General features: G+C 41.4%; 1 protein-coding gene across 2 annotated transcripts; it reads left to right on the top strand.

The window, feature by feature from the left end:
* The first annotated feature begins 492 nt into the window (after window positions 1-492).
* HPS5 (HPS5 biogenesis of lysosomal organelles complex 2 subunit 2) lies at window positions 493-20379 on the top strand. 2 transcript variants are annotated; one of them, XM_058026647.1, is made up of 23 exons: window positions 493-504; window positions 1705-1874; window positions 2255-2365; window positions 3209-3273; window positions 3891-4083; window positions 5543-5680; window positions 6138-6349; window positions 6662-6733; window positions 6978-7066; window positions 8020-8198; window positions 8420-8578; window positions 9663-9822; window positions 11847-11970; window positions 13582-13728; window positions 14236-14310; window positions 14790-15394; window positions 16537-16660; window positions 16842-16997; window positions 17561-17680; window positions 18007-18120; window positions 18415-18521; window positions 19177-19462; window positions 19928-20379. In XM_058026647.1, exons 2-23 carry the CDS (start codon window positions 1767-1769, stop codon window positions 19986-19988), a joined length of 3405 nt encoding a protein of 1134 aa, XP_057882630.1. In that variant the 5' UTR covers window positions 493-504; window positions 1705-1766; the 3' UTR covers window positions 19989-20379. The 2 variants fall into 2 exon arrangements, with proteins under 2 accessions (XP_057882630.1, XP_057882631.1); XM_058026648.1 differs by lacking the exons at window positions 493-504; window positions 1705-1874; window positions 2255-2365; window positions 3209-3273; window positions 3891-4083 and having other exon boundaries at window positions 5492-5680.
* The last annotated feature ends 2585 nt before the right edge of the window (window positions 20380-22964 follow it).

A 22964-nucleotide genomic window follows, 5' to 3' on the forward strand; every position in this document is an offset into this window, starting at 1 on the left:
GCGGTCACGTGGCGCCGGCGCCCCTCCCGGCCCCCGCCCCGGTCACGTGACGGCCGCTCCCCCGTCGCCATGACGGCGGCGGGCGGAGGGGGCAGTTACGCGGCAGTAAATCGGTACCGCCACCGCCCCCCCCGCCCCCATCCCCGCCGCGCCCGGCCCGGCCCGTTTCCCGCCGTCACCCGTCCGCGCGGGCCCCGCTCGTCGCCCGCCATCGGCCCCGGCGGCCCGTCCTGCTCCGCTCCCGGGTCGGCGGCGCCGCCTCGCTGCGGGGGAGGGGCCTCCCCTCGGCCCCGGCCCGCGCGCCGGGAGGGAGGGGGCGCCGCGCGCGTCACGGCGTCACGTGGCCGGCGGGCGGGTGCGCGCGCGCGCGTGACGCCGCTTCCTCCTCCTCCTGCTGCTCCCGCGCGGGCGGCGCGTGATGCGGCGCGGAGCGGGCGCGCGCTCCCGCCCCGCCCTCCCGCGGGTCACGTGGGCGCGCTGTTTGGAGGCGGCACCGGGAGAGCGGTGAGGGAGCGGCGGCGGCGGGAGAGCGCGGGGCGCCGTGAGGGAGCGGTAGGGGTAGGGGTAGTGGCAGGGGCAGGGGCAGGGAGAAGCAGCAGGAGCGAGTCGTGGTTCCTGTGCCCCGCCCGGGCTCGGCTCCCGTCCCCTCCCCGCGGTTTCCGAAGGGCTCGGGGGGGTTCCTCTGTCCTTTGCGATGCTGCGCCTTGCTCCAGGTGCGGCAGGCAGGGTCCCGCGGGGTCGCGGCTCAGCTCAGGCCACACCGGCGGGATGTGGCACGGAGCGGGCACGGCAGAAGTGGCCATTAAGGTTTTTAAGACACTTTGAGGATTTACAAGCAGTAACTTTCAATTTCACTGGCTAAATGTGCCTCTTCCCTTTTCCTAGTGCCTGGTGAGAGTGAGCGCTCGCTTTCCTTTAGAGGAAATGTAACTTTCCCCCATGACGGCTTTTCTGGGAGGGAGTTCCTTAATTTATGGGACTGCATCCTAAAGGGTACTTAGAAATTCACGGACTTGCCTGTGCAGTGTAACAGGTTTAGCGTTTTGTTAAGCAACGTACAGGTTTAAACTTTAAACTCAACAAGGAGTTATTTTGAAGTATGTGCTGCTTAGGAAAAATGCGAGGTTGCAATTTCAGTGGTTATTTAATTCTTGGATTTCACTCTGTGTTATCTGCTGAATGCGAGAAAAGACATTCAGTGGAGAGGATAGCTTACAATTGTATCAAAATGCACAAATGCAGCTAATTTAGTATAACTTGAGAATAATGGTCCTTAAATTTAGTATAACTTGAGTATAATTGTCCTTAAATTTACTTTTGGGGGAGGATATGGTATAGTTATAAAATGCCAATGCTAAATGTTTTCCTTGAGAAAATTAGTTTCAAATCAAGATTGCATGCTGTGGGGAAAAGTGAATTTTTCCAGAAAACAAGGTGTATGTTAACTTTTTTTCACAGGCAGATGTAAATATAACTACAGTTTAAGTATTTCCAGGTGGGTTATCCAATAGGTTAAGTTTTCAGAAAAGAACAAAAACTTCTCATAAATGGAGCAGGAGTCTTATTTTCCAGCCCTTGGGCCTCTTTTTGGCGAACTGAAACCTGATGGTTGTTGAGTAGGAAAACACTTGGTGTTTCTTTAAGCATAGAACACCAGCTCAAATGAAAAAATAGTGAGCTAATGAAGAACTTAATTTTTGGCAGGTGCAGCTAAAAGCTGAAGCCATAACGCACCCATGAGTGAGCAGCACTAGCTGTGTGCATCCATGGCCTCTGTGCCAGTAATTCCAGACTCTTACAACCATGTCTTGGCAGAGTTGGAGTGTTTGGATCCATTGCTTTCTGCACTCAGGTTGGATTCCAGTCGTCTTAAGGTGAGTTTGTGGTGTATGGATTTTTTTTAGTTTTAAATTTTTTTAAAATTTAAAGTAATGACCCCATTTGGCTAATTATTTGATTAAGCCATAGGATTAATCTAATTCTTTTTGGGATGTGTGCATATCTTAGTGGAGGGGGAGTACTTTGGGAAGAAAGAGTGAAGATAATGAACCCTGTTGCTCTGTGTGTGTTTCCTTCATGCAGCTGTGGGTAACACAGCCTGGCACAGCTTACACTGCTGGTTTAATGATCTTCACTGCCAGTGGTTCAGGAGTGGCACACACAGCTGGCAAACAATGAAACCTTTAAAAACCCAACCATAATAATGCAAGATCAGAACTTACCAGGTTATGCATTTTGATTTTTATTCCCTCAGTGCACATGTATAGATGTGTCAAAGAGATGGCTGGCTCTAGGCAGCTCAGGAGGAGGACTGAACCTTATCCAGAAGGATGGTTGGAAGCAAAGACTCTTTCTCACTCATAAGGTAAGGATAAAAATTTTAAATGAAAATTTCCAAAAATGAGGCTAGAAAAGAAACATTATTTCAAGTTAATTTATTTTAAGAGTCTATAGGTGCCTTCAGCTTACTGGGTTTTCCAAGGAAGGTGAAGTTTTGGACTGCTGTGTTTAAAATAGGTTGTGGTTCTGGAGAGTATCCCCTGAGTATGTGGTATATTAGATTTTATGAGATGTGAAAAATATTACTTCAGAGTTTCAGATCTTTGTTTTTCAAATTCTTACTTTTTAACAGCAGCAGCCAAGTCACCTGAATATTTAAGGATTAGAAGAAAATTTTGAATATGAAACCAGAGCAACTCACAAGTAGATAACTCCCAGTGTTTGAGTGTTAGAACTGTGGCACACCTGGATAAGTAAAGAAAAGATAGGCTGACTTACTGTTGCTGGAAGAGATTGTGAAACAGGGATTGTTATCTGTACAGCCAGGAGCTATTTCCTAGGAGCCACTGCTGCTTCCAGTATGGCATGAATGCAGCCAGTTTTTTAAGGCTGGGAGCACCAAATGTAATTCTGTCACAACAGCTTCCAAAGGTGTGAGGACAGAGGAGTGCTTTCTGTGCTTCCCAAATCAGAGAATGCACTGCAGTCCTTGCTCTTGATTTTGTTGTGCTGTTGTCAGCTCCATCTTGGAGTAAACTCAGTGTTTGCAGGCAAAACCCAAGCAAACAGTAAGAGCCAACCACATCACAGCAGAGTGGTAGCATCTGTTGGCATGAATCTGGTTTATCTCTTAAAGGTGAAAGCTGCACGGTGGTAGTGGCAGTACAGAACAAGTTTCACCTGCTCTGACTCCTGTCCTTGCTTTCAGGAAGGTGCCATTTCCCAGGTGGCCTGTTGTTTGCATGATGAAGACTATGTTGCTGTTGCCACCAGGTGAGTGGTCTACTCACAAACCTGAGCACTGGATTAATATTTTTAAGAAGCTTCAAGTCTCAGATGTAGACAGCTGCTGAGAACTCAGAGTTAATTTACCAGGTTAACTGGTAGAGGCCACTACAGGATATTCTCTGCCCAGACAGTTGGCCTTTTTTTTTCTGGAGTAGTAATTCTAGGTTAAGTATTATTTCTGTAACTGAACATCTATGGCAGAGCTCATGCATGTGAAATTATGATGATAAATGTCTTTCTGAGACCTTTCAGTATAAAAAGAAGCATTTTCATTAACATGGTAGAGTGAGATTTATAGTTAATTCCACTTATATTTATTAAAATCCATTTAAATGTTTTTCCACATCCTCACTTGCAAGTGTAATAACTGTAAGAATAGCCTTACAAAGCTGCTTATGCATTGCAGTGCAAAGAATGACACTTATTCTTCTCCAAAATGAAGTGTGACACTTGTTGAAATCATGCAGCCTCAAACAGAACCAGCTCTGAGGCATGCTGCTTTGCTTGGGTCTCCTCTTTCTTTGGGAAAAAGCATCTTTATTAACTGATAAAACTTTACAAGACTTATTTTCAACCTGTATTCTCCTTTTAACTTGTTGTAGCCAAGGCCTTGTAGTGGTGTGGGAGCTGAATCAGGAGCGTCGTGGGAAGCCAGAACGGATTTATGTTTCCTCTGAGCATAAGGGCAGGAAAGTCACAGCTCTGTGCTGGGATACAGCTGCCCTTCGAGTTTTTGTAGGAGATCATGTGGGGAAAGTATCAGCCATCAAGATTAACACATCAAAACAAGGGAAGGTAAAATGTTGCCTACTTTGATTCAGCTTAATTCACAGGGGGTGATGTCTGGAACCTCTTTGTTTATTTTGCCAAAGTGGAACAGAGCAGGACTTGCCAGCTAATGAAGTTCTGGTAGCTTTAACTATTGGGATGAAGAACCAGTCTCTTGAGACAACCATAGAAATCCTGACCCATGAACTCACCCCAACCTTATTCTGTCTATTTTAGTAATGCAACTTGAAAATGCTTTCAAATGTTCAGAATTAAAAACTGGTTAATCTGCTGCTTCTTGGAATTTACGAGTATCAAAGTTAAGGGTCTTGGTGTTTCTGAGCATATTGGATTCTTTAGACTCCAGTTGCAGGTTCAGCTGTTTGGTTTAGTCCTCAATTCAGCTGTTGGTCAGAGAAAGAGCAGTCCCAGACTCAGATTTTGTTTGGCTTTGACTGGATGCTCTCATTAAATGTCTGGATTGGATAAAATTAATGGTAGGTGTTCATTGAGCCTACATGCTTTGTTTTGTGCAAAAGACTCACCTGTTAGTAAGAGCAGCCTGATTTCTAGCCCTTGGGTGTTCTTTAGCTTTTACTTCTACTGGGTACTTTCTTTTTAATCAGTACAAAGGAGCAGAACCTGGAAGTAGTTGTGTTCATCCAGATGCTTTCTAGTCCTCATAGAAGATTTTGATGGAAAATTGACTTATAAGTAGCAAGACCATTGTTACATTTAAGTAAAGAGGGGGGAAAAGTCAGCTGTAGGAGGAGAAAAGGGCAAGGCCCATGGAATCTGTGTCTGTTCACACCTGTTAAAGGAACAGGATTGTTGGATTTCTCAGATAATGCACTTAGTCGTATTCCTAAGAAGGGAAAACACAAAAATGGTGACTGACAGCAAATTCAAATGCAGTTCCCAGTAGTTTCCTTATCCATGAGTCTTATCTGAGACTGTTCATCCACCCATGTGAACTGAGACACTGGTAGGATAAATAGAAAGTAGAAAATTTGTGGCAGGGTAAGAGAGAAGGTGAGTTTGTGAACAATCTAATTCCAGTAGAAGTTGTTTTTTGTATCAATTAATCCCTCTGGTCTGTTTCCATAAAACTGGTAGCTCAATGTACCTGTGGGGAGAATTGGAAAAAAATCACAAAGCTTACAATAGCAGGAATAAAACCCTCTCTTAATGTTACAGGAAAAAACCCTTTCTAAAGAAATATCAGGATGCTACAGGGATATGACTCTTTTTTTTTTTAATCTTCAGTATTGGTTCTGGGAAAAGGAGGATTTAGATTTCTGTGCTTCTGAGCATTGTAGCCTTGCTTTGCAAAGCCAGAGGAGAAAGGCACTGCTCTGTCTCATGCTGTGTATTCATAGCACACGAGTCTTTTCTGAGTTGTGCTGTTTTAACATAATGAAACAATTAACTTTGAACTGAAGACCACCAGCATGTTTTCTCATTTTTTTCTTTTTTTTAACTGTAGGCTGCAGCTACTTTTGTGATGTTTCCTGTCCAGATTATAACCACTGTAGATTCTCGGGTGGTTCAGCTCGATTATTTGGATGGAAGGCTGCTCATATCCTCACTTACCCGCACTTATTTATGTGATACTGAGAGGCAAGTTCTATTTTATTTCTGAAATACTGGACTTCAGAGTCACACACAGTTCCTGAAATGACATCAATGTCTCTTTACCTAGCTCATGCTCCTTCAGTCTGTTTCTGAAGATGTTGGGAGGGGTAGTGTCAAAAGTTTTACTGAAATCAAGATAAACAACATCTGCTGTTCTCCCCAACATTTCATGTTGGAAATGATTTCTGGGAATGTTCCCACCTTCCCATCACTAGGTTGAACAACTGGTTCTGCTGAAAAAAACTCCTTTGATCTAAGTATTCATTTCAGCTAATGAATGCACCCCTGTCTTCTATAAACTTTGGGTAGGCTTTGTAATATTCATTACAGATTTTTTTAAGCACCAAAACCAATTCAGCAGCTGGGATTAAGAAAAACATAAAATTAATTAGAACTTTTATTAATGCTGCCTTACTTAACAAGTATATTTTTTCCCCTCTAGAGAGAAGTTCTGGAAGATTGGTAATAAAGAGAGAGATGGAGAATTTGGAGCATGTTTCTTCCCTGTTGGAAAAAACAGTGGGAATCAGCAGCCATTAATATACTGTGCTCGACCTGGCTCGAGGATGTGGGAGGTGAACTTTGATGGGGAAGTGCAAAGCACACATCAGTTCAAGCAGCTGCTCTCGTCTCCACCTCTTCCTGTTGTTACTCTCAGGTAGAAACATGAGTTTTATCAGTGTTAAGGTTGTTTGGGATGTCCTTAAGACTGAAAAGACTAAATCAACTCCTGCTTCAGTCAAACATTAATCCTAGTTGTCATCTTAATACAGGCTCCTCTAAGAGGTGTAGCCAGTAATCATCAAAAATGCCAAAACCTTGGTTCTGCAGCTATGTCTGTGAGCACAATGAATGCTGCTGTTATGAGACTATATTTATTTAAGCCAGCCATGTATTCACAGGATTAAGAATTTTAGAAAGTAATGGTATTGTAGTTATGCTTGTAGTTGATGATAATTTTATTTTGCAGGCAGGATCCTCATTATACTGGTTCCAGCTGCTCTCCACAATCTTTATCTTTCTCCAAGCTGCTATATTTGACGTGAGTATTGACAGCATAGCTTCCTGTTGATAAAGTAGGCTTAAAACATTATATATTCTCCTAATTTATATTACCAACTTCAGGGGTTTGCATAAGAATTTCCCAAGAATCCTGCTAAACCTGTCCCTCATCCTGCTTGCTGTGCTTACGCCAATGCAATGCCTGCATATTTTACAATTCTTTAAAATTTTACCTATTTTAGCACAATTGACTGTCACTTCATTAATATATACTTTAATTGCAGTGAGCACTGTGTGGTGACCTGGACAGAAAGAGGCATTTATATTTTTCTTCCCCAAAGCCTTCAAGTCTTACTCTGGAGTGAAGTTAAAGGTAAACTAAAAGTTACTTAAATGTTGCTTTGTAACACTGTCTGTTACATTGGTCATTCCAGAAGTCCTTGCCTAACATGGAAGCTATTCAATCTCAATTTCTGCATCTGGATGGCAGAATATTTGTAAAAAACTTGTCATCTGTCTGGTATATCCTTGAATATTAACCACCTCTGTGCCTCCTCCAGCCACCCCCTCCTTCCATAGATCTGAAAACATGCTTCTGGAGAAACGAAACATGGTGTAGAGTGACTCATAAAATACAGTAGTTAAAATACAGGTGATTAACCTGCAGTATCTTTACTCAGGCTCATTGTCAGTCTACTGTGAGGGATAATCTGGCTGCTGAAAGTTTAAAACCTGGTTGTTTTTTTTTTTTCCTAAAACCTGCCTAAATTGCATAGAGGGAATATATTTATTTGGCAAATGAGTGAAGCCTCATAGACAGTGGTGTGTTTGGTTATAAGCAGAGTCCTCCAGTAGTTATTATCAGTCAGTCTTTCCCCTTCTCCCCATTTTGGTGTTAAGTTTGCAGTACATTTGTTGTGGAGTGTTTGCACACAGCATAAGTATTGTATTTGAAAACTTCTGGAAGGCCAAAGTTGTTTTTTTACCAGGGAATATTTTCCTTCTGTTTTAAAGCTAACAGTTATGTGTTTATCATCTTTATCAGGCTTTAATTTTTCATCTCAGAGCAAAAGGAAACTTTCTGGTAATTTAGTGTATTTTTTGAATGTTTTCTAGAAATGCAGCTCTGGAAAGTTTTGACAGTGTGTTCTATAGTGGTTAGGTGCTAGGTCAGCAGTCCTCAGTGTTTGTTTTCCCCATGCATCTCATGTTTTGCACTCATTTGCAGTCAGGTGGGAATATGCTTTCACCTTCTTTCAGAGACAGTAAAGAGTGTTGATTAATGACTTCAGTCCTTCAGGTATTGCTCTGTGTGTGGTTTTGCAGATATTCAGGATATTGCAGTTCACAAGAGTGAGTTGTTCTGTCTGCATACAAATGGGAAAGTTGTGCACCTCTCCCTGCTGCTGGTCGATCGCTGCATAGAGCGTCTGATGAGAAGAGGATTCTGGACCCTCGCTGCCAGGGTCTCTTGTCTCTTCCAAAATTCAATTGTTTCTTGCAGAGTAAGTAAATACCTCTTTGTAAATGTGCAATACAACTTCACTGTCTTTCCTGTCCCCCCCTCCACAAAGTTTCATGGTAATTCAGATTCACTTTGTTGGAGTTTTTCAAGTTATTTAAACATTATACTTTAAGAATGAAAATCATCCTGCGCATATGTTATCTTTTGTTTTCACATGTCCATTAGAAATAATAATGCTTCTGTTTCACTGGGTGCTTTTAGGCAAGAAAAAATTTGCCTCTAGACAAGCTGGAGCACTTGAAGTCTCAGCTGGATGCTTCAACCCAGCAAGATCTCACTGCACAACTGGAAGAACTGATTGCAAAGTTGGAACCTCTGGATTCTGCGTGCAGCAGTAGAAGGAGCAGTATTTCATCTCATGTATGTGTATTGGTAGTGCAAAAAATGTGATCTGCAGGTTTTATCTGTATGGCTTGAAGTCACCCCATTGCTCCCTTGGAAGATGAGGCTTTCATTTCTACACTGTCTACAACAGCCCATAATGCTGCATTCTAAAACTAGGTGTGGTGAAGAGGTATGAAACACCACTACTTGCATTCTGTAAGCTCAGACCTCTGCCTCTTTCCCACTTCATTTTAGGGCTAATGGCTGAGATGTGGACAGAGATTAGTAGGAAGATGGCTTTTTCCACAGCTCTGTTTAATGTTTTAATGGGCTTCAGTAAGGATAGTCTTGGTTATAACTGTAGTTTTATGTGGTGAAAATGAATGAGTGCCCAGAGCTATCTTAGCCCTATGTAAAAAATTGTTGCACTCTAAGAAGCTTAAGGAGAAAGCTCTAAAAAAAAATCAAAGCATATTTCTAATAAATATACTGCTGCTTTTCAAGAAAGGGGAAATATTTTGTATTTCATACAATATCAGCTCCTGCTTTCACTTTAACAGTATTTAAAAGGAAAATTTAAAAAGCCAAGTAATGTAAATACCATCTTGATGGTATTTACAAGTTTTTCTTCATTAGCCACTGTGAAAGTAAACCATGTAGACTGACCATGAGCAAAAAAGAGTGTGTTGGTCCTGAAACTGAATTGTTTTGTGGGGTCTGTGATCGTGCTAGCTGGGTATGGCTGACCAGCAGGAGGACAGATAATTGGGTATGCAGCTACCAAGGGGGGCAGTGACACTCTTGACTGCAGAACTAAAGCTGAGGTGGGTTTTGCCTTGCACTGGGTACACCAGTTGTTCCATAGGCTGCTTTCCTAAAAGCAATTGCAGCACACACATCTCTTTAAAGGCACTGACCTGCACACTCACTTGCTGGCATCTGTGCCCTTTTCCATTCTGGATATGGTAGAAGTACTCTGTTAAACAGAAGTTTTCCAGGCAGGGCATTATGAAATGCTCTGAGGTTCTTTGTGTGGGTACAGTTGGTTGAGTTCATGGCAGAAAGTTGAACAAGGAAGTGCAACTCACATGATGTGTAACTCCCCTCCTTGGTCTGTCAGGAGAGCTTCAGTGTCTTAGACTCTGGCATCTACCGTGTTATCAGTCGGAGGGGCAGTCAGTCAGATGAAGACTCCTGTTCCCTCCACAGTCAAACATTCTCAGAAGATGAGAGACTTAAAGAATTTCCTGCACACCATGAAGATGAACAACTAGAACTTGGTAATGTTTCTTAATGAAAATGTTTGTTGAATGTGTTTGTTTGTTCTACAAGAATGTGTTGGCTCTGTGCTCTTACTTTCCACTTTCAAGTTATTCATTATTAATACATGTAATTTGATCAATTGAAAGAGTCACCTCACCTTCCAGCCAAAATCCTTCCTGAAACATTGGCTTGAAAAACTGCCTCCACAGAATCCAGGCTTAAAAGCAAACAAAACCCAGTGAAACAAAAGGTCCAGAGGGCTTCACCAAGCATGGGCTTCACTCCAACTTCTCCCTCTCCATGTGTAATTGAACATTAGTGATAAGATTCTTTCAGCTGTCTATGCCAGTAGCAATTGAGCTTCAAATAAGATTTATTTGCTGCCAGTATCCTTTTGTAATATTTGTTCAAAAAATAATTTCTTAGTCTGGATTCTGGCTTACATTTCTTCTGGGAAAGTAGAAGGATTCTGATAAGTGTCCTTAACTTTTCACAGGGTCTGCTTTGTACAGGGGATCATCTCTTACACATGTAAACATTACTGGAGGGGTGCTAGAATAGTTAATAACTAACATTTAGCCCATTCAAGAAGCTTTTTTATTTTCTGACAAATGCCTGTCACCGGGCTTAAGCTGGAGTGAGACTGTAATGGGTCTTGTTCTCTGCTCTGTTTGGGATTGGGAGGGGATGCAGAAACTTGGAATGATGAGGAGCTGCCTTGGAACTAAGTATGATAGAGAGGCTTTCCTATAAAAAGGCTATTTTTTTAACTTTTGCAAGGAGTAGGTGCCACCTAAGGATGGAGAGAATTTGGATGCTTTGGAGGAAGCCACACTGGGGAGGGAGAGTGCAGAAATTGGTATTTAGTCCCTTGTCAGTAGTGTTGTCCTGCTGAGTAAGATACACTTAGGTGTATATGTGCTTCTTTACCTACATCACTGCAAAAACAAGTGAGGAAACTCTAAAGTACATAATTCCCAACATTAATAGTCAAAATTCAGGTGACTTAGTTTTTGAATGTCAGAAGATAGAAAGGTTCTGTGTGTTCCACAAGAGATGACAAATTTGCTGATTATTTCCAAGTAGAGAAGTTCTAGATGCTTCTTGAAGCACGAGTACTTGATTTGGTATTTGGAAGAAATGGACTTAGTGTTCCTCTGCTCACAGTGACATAAGATGTAATGAGATTTTAGGTTTCTAGTCTGCATGATGAACAAAGGCAGCCTTATTTACAGCTAATTGTAAAGTGAGTTGTGACCTTTAGGTGCTCTTGAGGGATTCTGATGGTAGATTTTCTGTAACAGGGCAGCATCTTTTCCTCTCAACACTGCGGTTACTGCTGACTGTTGCAGAATGCAGTGTTATCCTGGCTCTAAATGATCCTTTTTTCTTATTGACATCACTTGAAGATAGTGTGTGCTTGTAACAGGAAATTACTGAGCAAAACACATTGTAAATACTGTTAGGGATATGGGAGAGAAAAGGAAGTAGTCAGTGATTCTGTATTTCTTCTGATTGTTGCCAAAAGCCAGAGAGCTGTGGGCTCACTTAGGTTTTCAAGTCCCTTCAAATAAGAGGGTGATTTATATCCTAACCATGGCTTGTATGTCTCTCTGCTCACATGTGATTTAGATTCTGGAAATCATGGTCACAACTGACTTTACAATCAGTTGTGAATTGATAGATGCCACAATACTTAATTTTCCTAGGTGTATAAATAACTCAGTGGATTAAATTAAGGTTTTGTCCTCTAAATGATCTGTAAGTCCAATTTTAGGAGATAGCTTTCATACTGTTGTTGATGATTGTTTTTCTTGCTGTAAAGCCAAAACACTATTAATGAAGCAGACTTAACTAGGTTCAAATTCAGTAGTGAAATGGCCCTTGAAACCTGGCTCCATGTGTTCTTGAGTATTAAAAAGGAAAGTACAGTGGGCAGGTTATCCATTAATGAATTGGTGACTTGTAGGTCGTTTCACTGTTCCATTTTTTTTTGCCAGATCACTATTTCATGACTCTTTATTTCAATTGCATTTGTCAGAGAACGTATCTCATGCATCTGTGGTGGTTGAGGCTGACCGGAATGAGACATTTCTCCCATTCAGTATTCCTTTGTCATTCCGTTCCCCATCTCCTCTCGTCTCTCTCCAAGCTGTCAAAGAAAGGTAAAACGTGCAGCAGGGTCACTCATCCATTACATCTTGCCCTCTTCTGCCCCCTGGATTTGTAGTATTGTGTGATTTAGTTCATACTCTGTTCTACAAACATTCCACCTGAACTGGAACACCAGAGATGCAGTCAGGTTTGCCAGGCAGTTTAAATCTTCATCTTGGCTCTAGTGAAGGTACAAAGAGCTGCTGGTAACTTCAGTGGAGCCAAGACTTCAGCCTCAGTTTTAAACAGTTAATAATTGTTACATGTCTAGGATTGTTTACTGTTACCCTGTGAAGTCTAGTTGTGGTTTGTATTCAAAGGAAAACTTACTGGATGTTGTTTTGGGATTTTGCTCTCCTGTATCTTAGGGGGAAGGCTTCTTATCTTGCATAGGGACAAACATTAAAATATTCAAAGCAGATAGATATTGCTAAAACACACTTGCAAAGTGGTCTGTCCTATCCCCATATGAACTTTTCAGTGAATCTAATTGGTTTCCCAAACACTTAGGGAATAATGGTAGTTCATACCTGCTGCAATTAGATCTGTATCCATTTTTTTTATAAATCACATTGGTATTTTAGAACTCTTTTTAAGAAAAATGGAGGATAAGGGGGTGGGTGTACAAATACAAAGGTGATGGTGTTTATATATAACTTAAAATTTCTATGAAAGTGCTGTATGTTAATCACTTAGCTAAAGTGTCTCTGGCCTGGCAATGGTCTGAAAAATTGCACAGCCTTCCCTTGATCACTTCAGTATGTAATTTGTGTCCTGAAACAAAGAATTGTGGCTGCTATCAGCAGTGTGAGGGGCTCAGAATAAACATCAGAAGTACATGCAATGCTTCGAGTTCTTTATAAACCATAAGCAGCCTTGGATAAGTGTTTTTGGTAACAATGAAAGCTACATTTTCAAGTATTCACTGCATGCAATTGATCATTAAATAAAATACTATCATATTTACAGTTAATTATGCTGAGTTGGGATTTTTTTCTTCTTTTTTTTTTTTTTTTTTTAGTTCTAGAGCAGAAAGCAGGAAGCTTATTTTTCTGTCCAAATCTTGTTGGCATAGTTCTCTTCATGGCAGTGGTAGAAATAATTGAGTTCTGGTATGTTCATTGAGCTTTCTCTTCAATAAAATAGCTGAAGGAATAGGGACTGCTGAGTGAAAAGGATGTTGTTGGTGAGCTTTGTAATCTGAAGAATTAATTTGAAGCATTGTCAAGTTGTTTCCTACCACCGAGAGTGACATAATTTCCTAAAGATGCTTTATGTTTAAAAGCTTTAAAATGCAGTGTAGCCAACCTGCATTTATTTGCATACAAATCACAAATACATGTCAAAAATCTATGGCTGATGTTGGTATGTGGTCCTGCTTCTCCAGCAGGAGTGTTAAAGATTTCAGGTTTCTATTCTGTGATGAAACACAATCATGACTGGAGTACAAATTTTGAGCAGGTTCTTAGTAAGCTTTGTTCCTGTTAGTCATCACTGCTCTCATCCTTTTCTCAAGAGTTCTTCAGATGATAAAGTCTCTGAAATGATGGTTTGAATGAAGAGTGCTTGGTTTGTTTGCTTCTGAACTCCTGATGTTAAATGTTTGAACTTGTGATTCCCAGTGTTTCCAGCTTTGTACGCAAAACTACGGAAAAGATTGGCACACTTCATATAAGTCCTGAATCTAGAGGGAGGCATGAAGCAAAGGATGATGAGCAGCTGCCAGAACTAACTCTTAATCCAGTAGCATCTCCCCAGGAAGAAAAAGAGTGAGTGCAAAATCCAATTTCTTAGCAGTTGTCCAGCATTTGCTGGATGTCCTGAGGATAGAAAAAATTCTTTCAAGCAGAAAGAGGAACTTGGCATTAGGTTTTTCCAGCCGCCTTCATTCCTGTGGTGGCTTTCAGTGGTTCTCCCAACTCCTTTTTTAGAGCTGATGAGGCAATGAGCACAGAGCTGAGTAATTTCATATTCCAGTACTTATTTACCACTTTGGACTAACTTTCATACAGTGGCATGGTACTGGTTTTTGTTCATTACCTGCAGAAATCTACTGTAGCTGGAGTAGAAGCAGTAATAGAAAGCCACTAAAATACTATCATCTGTTGCTCTTCATGCCCAGTTTATCCATAATTTCTGTTGAGCTGTTCCTTCTTACAAGTGATAGCTTTGTATTTAATAAAGGAATTAGTGTTGAGGAAATTTTTCAGGAAATCCTCACTTCAGTAATTTAAGTTAATATTTCAGGTAAGACTGAAATGAATGTGCTTTTCTAGGTCAGAGCCCCAGAACTGCCAGCTTCCTGAGGAGGACCATCTGAGAAATCTCAAGGCTGCAACAGCAGAAACTATGTAAGCAGAGGAACTTTTTACTGTATAGATATGTAGGCCTTTGGCAGAAGAAAATGATTGGGTTTTTAAAATTTTTCTTTTTTTATTTGTTTTACATGCATGTAAGAGTGATGCTCTAAATGTCTGTTAACATAACATGAAGGGATCTCAAGGTGATTAATTTGATTCCTCTTCTTAAAACCAAACAAAACTCACTAAAAGTTCTTTTAGCATTATTCCTTTGTCTTAAATACAGGCATAGTTTAAAAAAATCAAAATCACAAATAAAAATTCATTCTGAAGGAAATCCTAGGGAGCTCAAAATGTGCTGAGACTGTGTGAAGTCGCCTAAATTCTGTTTGATGCACTCAAAATCACAAAAAAACTAACAACTGAGTCCAAGTCAAGTGTAGGAGTATAGTTACACAAAGCATATTTGAAACTTCACTTGTGGCTTCTTATAATTGTTAAACTTAGCAAACTTGTTTTTTATGCTGCAGAGCCAAGCTCCAGGATCCCCTGGTTTTGTTAGAACCTCAGTGTATGAGAAGGGTCTTACAGGAATGGCTTGTCCATCTGGAGGAAAAATTCAGCCAGGAGCATTCTGCTTTGTCTGTTAAGAAAAACAAGACTGTGTGTGCTGAAGAGCAGAGGGCAGTCCTGGAGGAGAACCTGCAAGTGGCTCCAGCTGACAGAGACCCAGTAGACAAGGAACAGAATGATATTTTGGAAGACTGCATTGAAAAGGAAAATACTGCTGAAACCTGTGTGAGCAAATCCATGTGTGAAAATGGTACTGATGTGACTGTGCCTCTGGGCTGTGGCTTTCAGGTGTCTCCTCCATGTGCCATTGAGCCTGATGTTCTGAAAGATCTCGTGGAGCTGACAACTCTGTGCTTTGAGCTGTGTGTCTTTTCTGCTGGGAGTGCTGAGGCTGAGGAGAGCTCTGAGGGAAGCCTGCCACCAGCTGCTTCAGGGACCTTGGCTTGTAGGTTTATGCAAAGCTACTTCTTCCTTTTGGATTTAAAGAGAGTAAAGCAGTGTATTATAACCATGTGTGCCACCAGCCCTGATGTATGGGAAACATACATTGCAGGATTGAAAGGTAAATGATGAATGTTGTATTGCTTCTTAAACTGAAAATAAGACTGTTTGGGAGGAAAAAAACCACCAAACTTTGAAGACTCTTATAATTGTGCCTGCAGATTTTCCTTCTGCCAGTGTAGTGTGCCAGGGGGAGGATGCTTGGTGTGTGGGAATTTTTGTTCTGGTTTTGGGTTGTTTGGTTAATTGTTTTTCCCGTGGGTTCTTCCCTTAGGAAGAACTTAGCTCAGCTGGTTATAACATAGTGCTAATTATCCCAGCATTGTGGGTTCAACCCCTGTATGGACCATTCACTTAAGACCTGGACTTGATGATTATTGTGGGTCTCTTTCAACCCAGAATAACCTGTGATTTCTTAAAAAAAAGAATTGTTGGCTCCTTGGAGAGAGATTGTTCTCCTCCCAGTTTGCAACTTTGAACCTGTTGCATGGACCTTGTTAATGGAACACTGTAGTGATCCCAGCCTGTTTACAAACACATGAGCTTCTAAGAACAAAAGCATCTAATTAGAATCACAAGTCTGTAGAAACAAGGCAGAAGGGAGAGGAGGAGCTTCAGCATTTGCACTAGAAGATTTGGCTTGGAAAGGAATGTAATTAATATGAAACAAAACTGAATGGAGTAGATGGTTCCATGTAGATGAGTGGCTTGTGATCACTTCACGCTTCCCTGTTCCACAGAAATACTTTCTGATCTTTGTGATCTCCCTTTAGTTGTATTGAACCAAAGCTTCATGATGATATTGGAAAACAGAATGTTTTCTGTTCTCTGCACTCAGCTTCTGCCTTATGTAATTCTTTTAAAAGTCAATTAAAGTCTTAGTATTGATTCTGCTCCAGCTGAGAGCAGTTAAACCACACAATCTTGCTTTGAGGGTTGGTGTTTGTGTTTCTGGGAATCTCTTCACTGTTTGGATTCTGAGAGCCCTAGAAAGTAGTGTATGCATTCCCAGTTTGTCCTTAGTTGGACTGCACTTGGGCCTGGACATTAATACCTGCACTTCATTGGGATTGAGGTGGGTGTTGAACTTCCCATGAAAGCAGTAATAGCTGTTGTTCAGCAGAAGGACAGAAAGGAGGGCCAGGACAGGTTAAAGAAAAATAAATGCCTAAATCTTGTAACTTGTGTGCTGATTTATTTCAGAAATAACTTGTCACAGTCCAGTTGCTCTAGCAATGGAAAGTGAAGATATGTTGAAAATACTGAAGCTGCTGCATGACCTGGGGCCATGGGATAACAGCCCACTGTTGCTGGCACATGCTCAAAGGTTTGTATCCAAATCTTCTGAACTTCATGGCAGGAATTGCTTCACTTACCATGTCATGAAGATTCCTGGACTCTCTTAGAGAGATCACCTTTCAGTGCTATCTTGAATTTGCAGGAGATCTTGAAAAATTTATTTTGCTGTTTGGTACTGAAAGTAGGTTTTATTCTTTTTCTTTCTCCAGGCTTTATGAAAAATTTGGGGAAACAGCTCTTCGGCCCTTGATCAAGTTCCACCCCTCTCTTTTGCCTTCTGATATTAAACAGCTTTGCAGGAATGATCCAGCTCACTTTTTAGCATATTTAGATAGTCTGGTGAAATCAAAGCCAGAGGACAAAAGGTGAGTGGAATGTAGAATCCTTTTTATCTGTCTGCTCTCTCCATCATGTAGCTGTGGTGGGTTTTTGGGTTTTTTTTAGCTTTTGGGGACTTTTTTTTTTTTGTGTTTCTGTATCTGTCTGCTTGGTGTTCTTAAGCATTAAGTTCCAAGTAATTCTGGCAGTTGTAGCTGGCCTTAGACTGGGGTTATGTTAGTATCTAGTTTTAAAAGGGATTTACTAAATCATACTTTAAATTGAATTGATTTTTTTTTTTGTTCCTGTGTCTGTAGTTCAGTGTACCAGGATTAGGTCACATTTAAAAAGCTCCAAACAAACCAAACAAAAGAACCCCACAAACCCAAAAAACCCCCAAACCAAACGTGTGGGAAGTCAACCTGCAAACTTGATTTTTCTGTGGTTGCCTCAGTTTATAGAGACCATAAATGATTTTAGGCTTTTCCACACTTAATTTTACACTCCGCAACCCTCCACCCTTTTTTGGCCACACACAATCTCTGCTTCTCCATATCTGTTAGGATTGAAACTGGAAGGATGTGTTTTTAGTTTCTGCTTTGTTTTCCAGGCCATTTCTCCTTAGGTCTCTTCTGCAGCCAGAATCTGTACGGTTGGATTTGTTGTGCTTGGCAGTTTCTCACGATGCTCCACAAAGGGCAAACACTGTGGATGAGGAAGGAAATCCCAGGTAAAGTGGGTTTCAAGTTCCTGAGTGCAGCAGAATTCAAGTTCATTCAAGTTCCTGAGTGCAGCAGAAAGGCTTAACAAGTCTGGGTTTGGGTTAGATTTTGTGTGAAAGTTTGGATCACTGACTCTTTGGAGCATTTTGCAGTGTTCAGCAGAAACAACCAAAGGATTACATAACTTTTATTTGCAATGCCTTCCAGAGTGGCTGCTCTGCTGAGACTGCACATGGTGTTTCATTCATTTTTCCTCCTCTCTTTTCACAAATTTGGCATAATGTTCTGAAAAAAAAATCAATAATGCTTTAAAACTGAATTTCTCATCTTCTAGGCCAAGATCACATTTGTTTACTTGGGGCTACAGCCAGCTCATTCTGCTCTTGATTAAACTTCCAGCTGATTTTGTGATGAAAGAGAAGATGGCTGACATCTGTAAATCACATGGGTAAGGAGAAAACTTGGTAATTCTAGATACTTGGTTAGTAGGTATTCTGACCCTGAGAAGATACAAATGTGAATGATCTATCTGCTTCTTGTTTGGACAGGGTTTTTTTAAAAACCTTTCCTTTTTTGAGGGTGAATATTCAATGTCCAATTTAATGTATCAAATGGGAGGTATTCCTCTCTGTTTATGACATTCATTAAATTTAATTGCTTTTGTCTCTACTCATGTGATTGTTCTTGGCTTTGGTTTGAACTGAGTATTTGATTCCTAGAAATCTTTTCTTTCTTATTCAAGATTTTGGCCTGGATATCTTTTTCTCTGTCTGGAGCTGGATAGAAGAACAGAAGCCTTTACTAATATTGTTCATTTGGATGATTTGAGCCTGTTGAATGGAGAAGATGGTTAGTAATTCTTAAACTTTTTAAACATACTTCTGTAATGTAGGAATGCCCTTATATAGCAGTTTGCCCAAAGTTTAATTCAACTTTTATCTTTTGAAGTGGTTTTGTAGCCCTGTGTGTAGTACAGCATATTTGAAACACATAAATGGCATTATGCTTTTGTAACTTCATGCTGTACTTTGTGAAATCAGTTGTGCTAGAAAATGCTTAAAAGTTAAAGAATCTTGATTTATTTATCAGTTGAGAACAAAAGCTAACCTTGGTGTTGTAGACAGAGGAGTAGGAAGCCTTCCTGCACAGCACAAAACTCTCCCACTACATGTGCAGATACCTAAAGTAAGGGTGAGTGAAGCATTGTACCACAAGGCAGAACTTGTAAGAAAATTCACTCTGGCCCTAAGATGGACGAAACCATGTCTCTTGACTTAATCCAAAGCCTTGAATACTGAACTATTGTGAAGCCATGTGTGTTCACCACTAAATCTTTACACTGAGTTAGGGCAGTACATCTCTGTGTACAATTTGCTTGGTTTCCTAAAATTTCAGAGTGGAACAGAATAGGTAGCTTCCCTTTTAAGTACAGATGCAGTGTACATAGTGGTCTTAGAATAATCCTTGCTTTACAAATAGTGTAACAAACTCATTTTACATCTAGGTTCCATACCAGAGACCATAGAAGAATGGAAGTTTGTTCTGCATCTTGCACAGAATCACAGCACAGCTTCCCACCAGCACAGCCCACAGAATGGGATCGCTGTCAGCAACGGGGGCCCGAGCTGCCCTGACTGCATCACGGTGGAAAACGTCGCTCTGCTGCTGGCCAAGGCCATCGGCCCAAATCGAGCCTTGCCTCTCTTGCAGGAGTGTGGCTTGACACTAGAGTTGTCTGAGAGGTTTACTGGTGTCTGTGAGATACTGAGAATTGCTGAGAAAAGGCAGAGGTAAGAGATGTCAGCAGAAAATCCACACTATTCCTTTTGGATCTCCTCCATGCTTTAAACTTCTTTTTTGGTTTACAAGAAGATACAGTGCTTCACGTTTTTACCTCCTGTTTTAGACTCATCTGAAAGCTTTCCTCCTATTTTAGACTCATCTAAAAGCTCTCCTATTAAGTGTTTTGCAATGTAGGCATTTTCAATTTGAAAATGAGGAAACAGAAAATCATACATTAAAGGTGTATGTGAAGGAGATTGTCTGAAAGAGATCTGTCCTGCTGGGACCTGTACAGACTCTGATCTCTCCTTCTCCTTTCAAAGGTGAATGGTGATGTCATGATGTTACTTCTGAAATGCAATCATGTTTTTTACAAATTTTTCTTTAAGAAGCAAACCAAAGCTCTGTTCCTTTTTTCTGTTGTTAGCTTTTTTACTGTTTGACGTTTTTTGTTCCCTTTGTTTTGTTTGCAGAGCGCTGATTCAGTCCATGTTGGAAAGGTGTGACCGGTTTTTGTGGTCTCAGCAAGCGTAGAAAACAACTTGGGAGAACTCTGGGAACATTTTATACTGTCATGACTGTATATTCAAGTGCCTCTTAAATTTCACAGGCCCTTAAAAATAACAAACTCCTGTCTAAAAGTTCAGTTATACTGAGCCAGTCTCCATCTGGCTGGTATTTGACCTGGAAGTGGTGACAGTTCTTCCTTACTCCTTTGGAGAAGACTTTTGAACTATAGAGTATAGATTAAAACAAGCCAGTATTTATCTTGAAATTAAGCTTACAGATTTCCAAGATGAAAATTGCTGAATTTATTTTCTGAGTCTATAACTTAAGTGTTCAGGGATATGAGCCCCTAAGTATTAAATTATGGTGTATAAAATTTTTTTGCTTTTTTGTTTGTAAACATGAGAAATTCCTCGGAGGTATACTTGTTTAACTTTCCTGTAAATGGCATTTACCTTTACTGTTGCTATAGAAATGTCTGTTATGGTACCCATTGTTTTTTCCCCCCTTCTTAAATTATATGGACAGGCCTTGCATATTTGAAATACATTAATCCAGCCAAGTCTTAAAATGGGAGAGTAATATTATTAAGTAGTGGATTTATGGTTAAAAAATGCTGATAAACAGACAAACTTGTTAAATTAACTCACTGTTAAACTACAAACACAGTATTTCTAAATTGCCCATGCCTGTTTGTGCACTGGGACCATAGACATCCATTGTGATACTCCAACAAACCTCGGGACGGTGCATTAGAGTCAGAGTCGTTTAAGTTGCAAAAGACCCTGAAGATCCAACCCTCCAACCACTGCCAAATCCACCACTGAGCCATGTCCCAAAGTGCCACATCTACATGGCTTCTAAATGCCTCCAGGGATGGTGACTCCACCACTTCCCTGGACAGCCTGTTCCAGTACCGGACAATACTTTTGGTGAAAAAATGTTTTCTGATATCCAATCAAAAGTTCTCCTGGAGCAACTTGAGGCCATTTCTTCTTGTCCTATCCCTTGTTACTTGGGAAAAAGAAACCCAGTCCCACCTGGCTCCAGCCTCCTTCCGGGCAGTTGCAGAGAGTGGTGAGGTCATCCCTGAGCCTCCTTTTCTCCAGGCTGAACACCCCCAGCTCCCTCAGCCTCTCCTCACAGGACCTGTGCCCCAGACCCTCCACCAGCCCCATTTCCCTTCTCTGGACTCTCTCCAGCCCCTCAATGTCTTTCCTGCAGTGAGGGGCCCAGAACTGGACACAGGATTCAAGGTGTGGCCTCACCAGTACAGGGGGACAATCCCTGCCTGGTCCTGCTGGCCACACTATGGCTGATCCAGGCCAGGGTGCCCTTGGCCTTCTTGCCCCCCTGGGCACTGCTGGCTCATGTTCAGCTGCTGTCAGCAGCACCCCCAGGTCGTTTCTGCCCAGCAGGGTCCCAGCCCCTGTGTCCCAGCCTGTGGCCCTGTCTGGGGCTGTTGTGCCCAAGGCCAGGCCCCGGCCCTTGGCCTAGCTGACCCTCCCACAGCCGGGCCTCAGCCATCGCTCCGGCCTGCCCAGATCCCTCTGCAGAGCCTTCCTGCCCTGCAGCAGATCAGCACTGCCAGCCAGCCTGGTGTGTCTGCATCTGACTGAGGCTGCCCTCCATGCCCTCATCCAGATCACTGAGAAAGAGATCAAACAGGGCTGGGCCCAGCACTGAGCCCTGGGGAGCACCCCTGGTGACCATACCCCAGCTAGATAGAACTCCTGTTTCCCACCACTCTCTGGACCTGGCCATCCTGCCAGTTTTTTGGTTGGTGAACAGTCCATGTGTCCAAGCCATGAGCTTGGACATGAGTTTCTCCAGAAGAACTGTTGTGGGAAACAGTGTCAAAAGGCTTTCTTGAAGTCCAGGTCACCTTTGCTAATTCCACAATTAATTCTGACATTTTGGAAAGTGAGAGACCTTATTTTAATAATATTTTTAAAAGCTGAAGGTTCACATAAGTATTTTTAGATGAATGCTGTCAAGAAAGAAGTTTTTTTATGTATCTGGTTGAATATGAAGATTCACAAAATCACTTGGATTTTATATCTCATTTACATAACTATGCTTTGTACTAGCACTCTTTCTGCATTTAATACATCTTTGAATGAGTTTCTTTTTTCAAGTTCTAGTTTTGATCCTCTTCACTGTATGACTCATTTTAAGCAGAAATTCACAGCATCTGGTCAATATTCAATTTTCACAAATATCATTTAAATTAAAAAGTAATGCATTAATTGGAACTAAATTTAATTAAAATTTGATAATATTGTTGTAAAATTATGTGAAAATACTGCTTTATAAGGAATCTTTTTATGTAGACTGGCACCACTTGTATTGGTGCAAAATAATACTTTTAATCAAAATAGGACTGAGTACGATGTTTGGCCTTTTGAGAGATGCAGTCTGCAGAATATTTCATTTTGTCAGCAAGAAAAATTTGAGTGTGGTGGGTTGGTTACTTAACATGGGGAAGGGAAAATCCAGGGTCGCAATGCATGTCAGGCTTCCAGCCAGACTGTTGCTTGTGGAAAGCCAATACAGCACTATTTCTAAAAAGCAAACCTTTAAATCTTTTGGGCTTTGCATACTGCCATTGGAAATAGAAGGCTCTGTGCCATCAGGAACACCCCATGCTCTCACAGTAAGGCTTGGAATGGGAGGCAGGCACCTACCAGATGGTGTTGGTGCCTGTTCTGTTCCCTGCCACACGAGCTGCCGCTGCCTCAGGGGCTGCCACAGTTGCCTACCCCGGGCTCATGCAGTGGGTGGTGCAGCTGAGTGCTCCCCTTGCCTTCCTCAGGATTTCCTGGAATTCTGAGAATGTGCCTGGCTTACCTCTCTATGGTTCCACTCTATTTGCTTGGTGTATTTTGTGCACACATTTGTCTCTTTCTTACTTCTGTGGGGGTTTTGTTCATGTGGTTAACTTTGACTGAGGGTTGGGGCCTATTTTTTTTTTCAGTAAATCATAATTCCAGTTAGAGCCTT

The sequence above is a fragment of the Melospiza georgiana genome, chromosome 6 (genome assembly GCF_028018845.1).
Source record: "Melospiza georgiana isolate bMelGeo1 chromosome 6, bMelGeo1.pri, whole genome shotgun sequence".
NCBI classification, from domain to species: Eukaryota; Metazoa; Chordata; class Aves; order Passeriformes; family Passerellidae; genus Melospiza; species Melospiza georgiana.

Bases quoted from the DNA above. Each gene is read 5' to 3' on its own strand.
- HPS5 (XM_058026647.1), top strand. From the start codon at position 1,767: ATGGCCTCTGTGCCAGTAATTCCAGACTCTTACAACCATGTCTTGGCA. The intron at 6,734-6,977 runs GTGAGTATTGAC...CTTTAATTGCAG, and splicing joins TCCAAGCTGCTATATTTGAC to TGAGCACTGTGTGGTGACCT. The intron at 11,971-13,581 runs GTAAAACGTGCA...TGTGATTCCCAG, and splicing joins CTCCAAGCTGTCAAAGAAAG to TGTTTCCAGCTTTGTACGCA.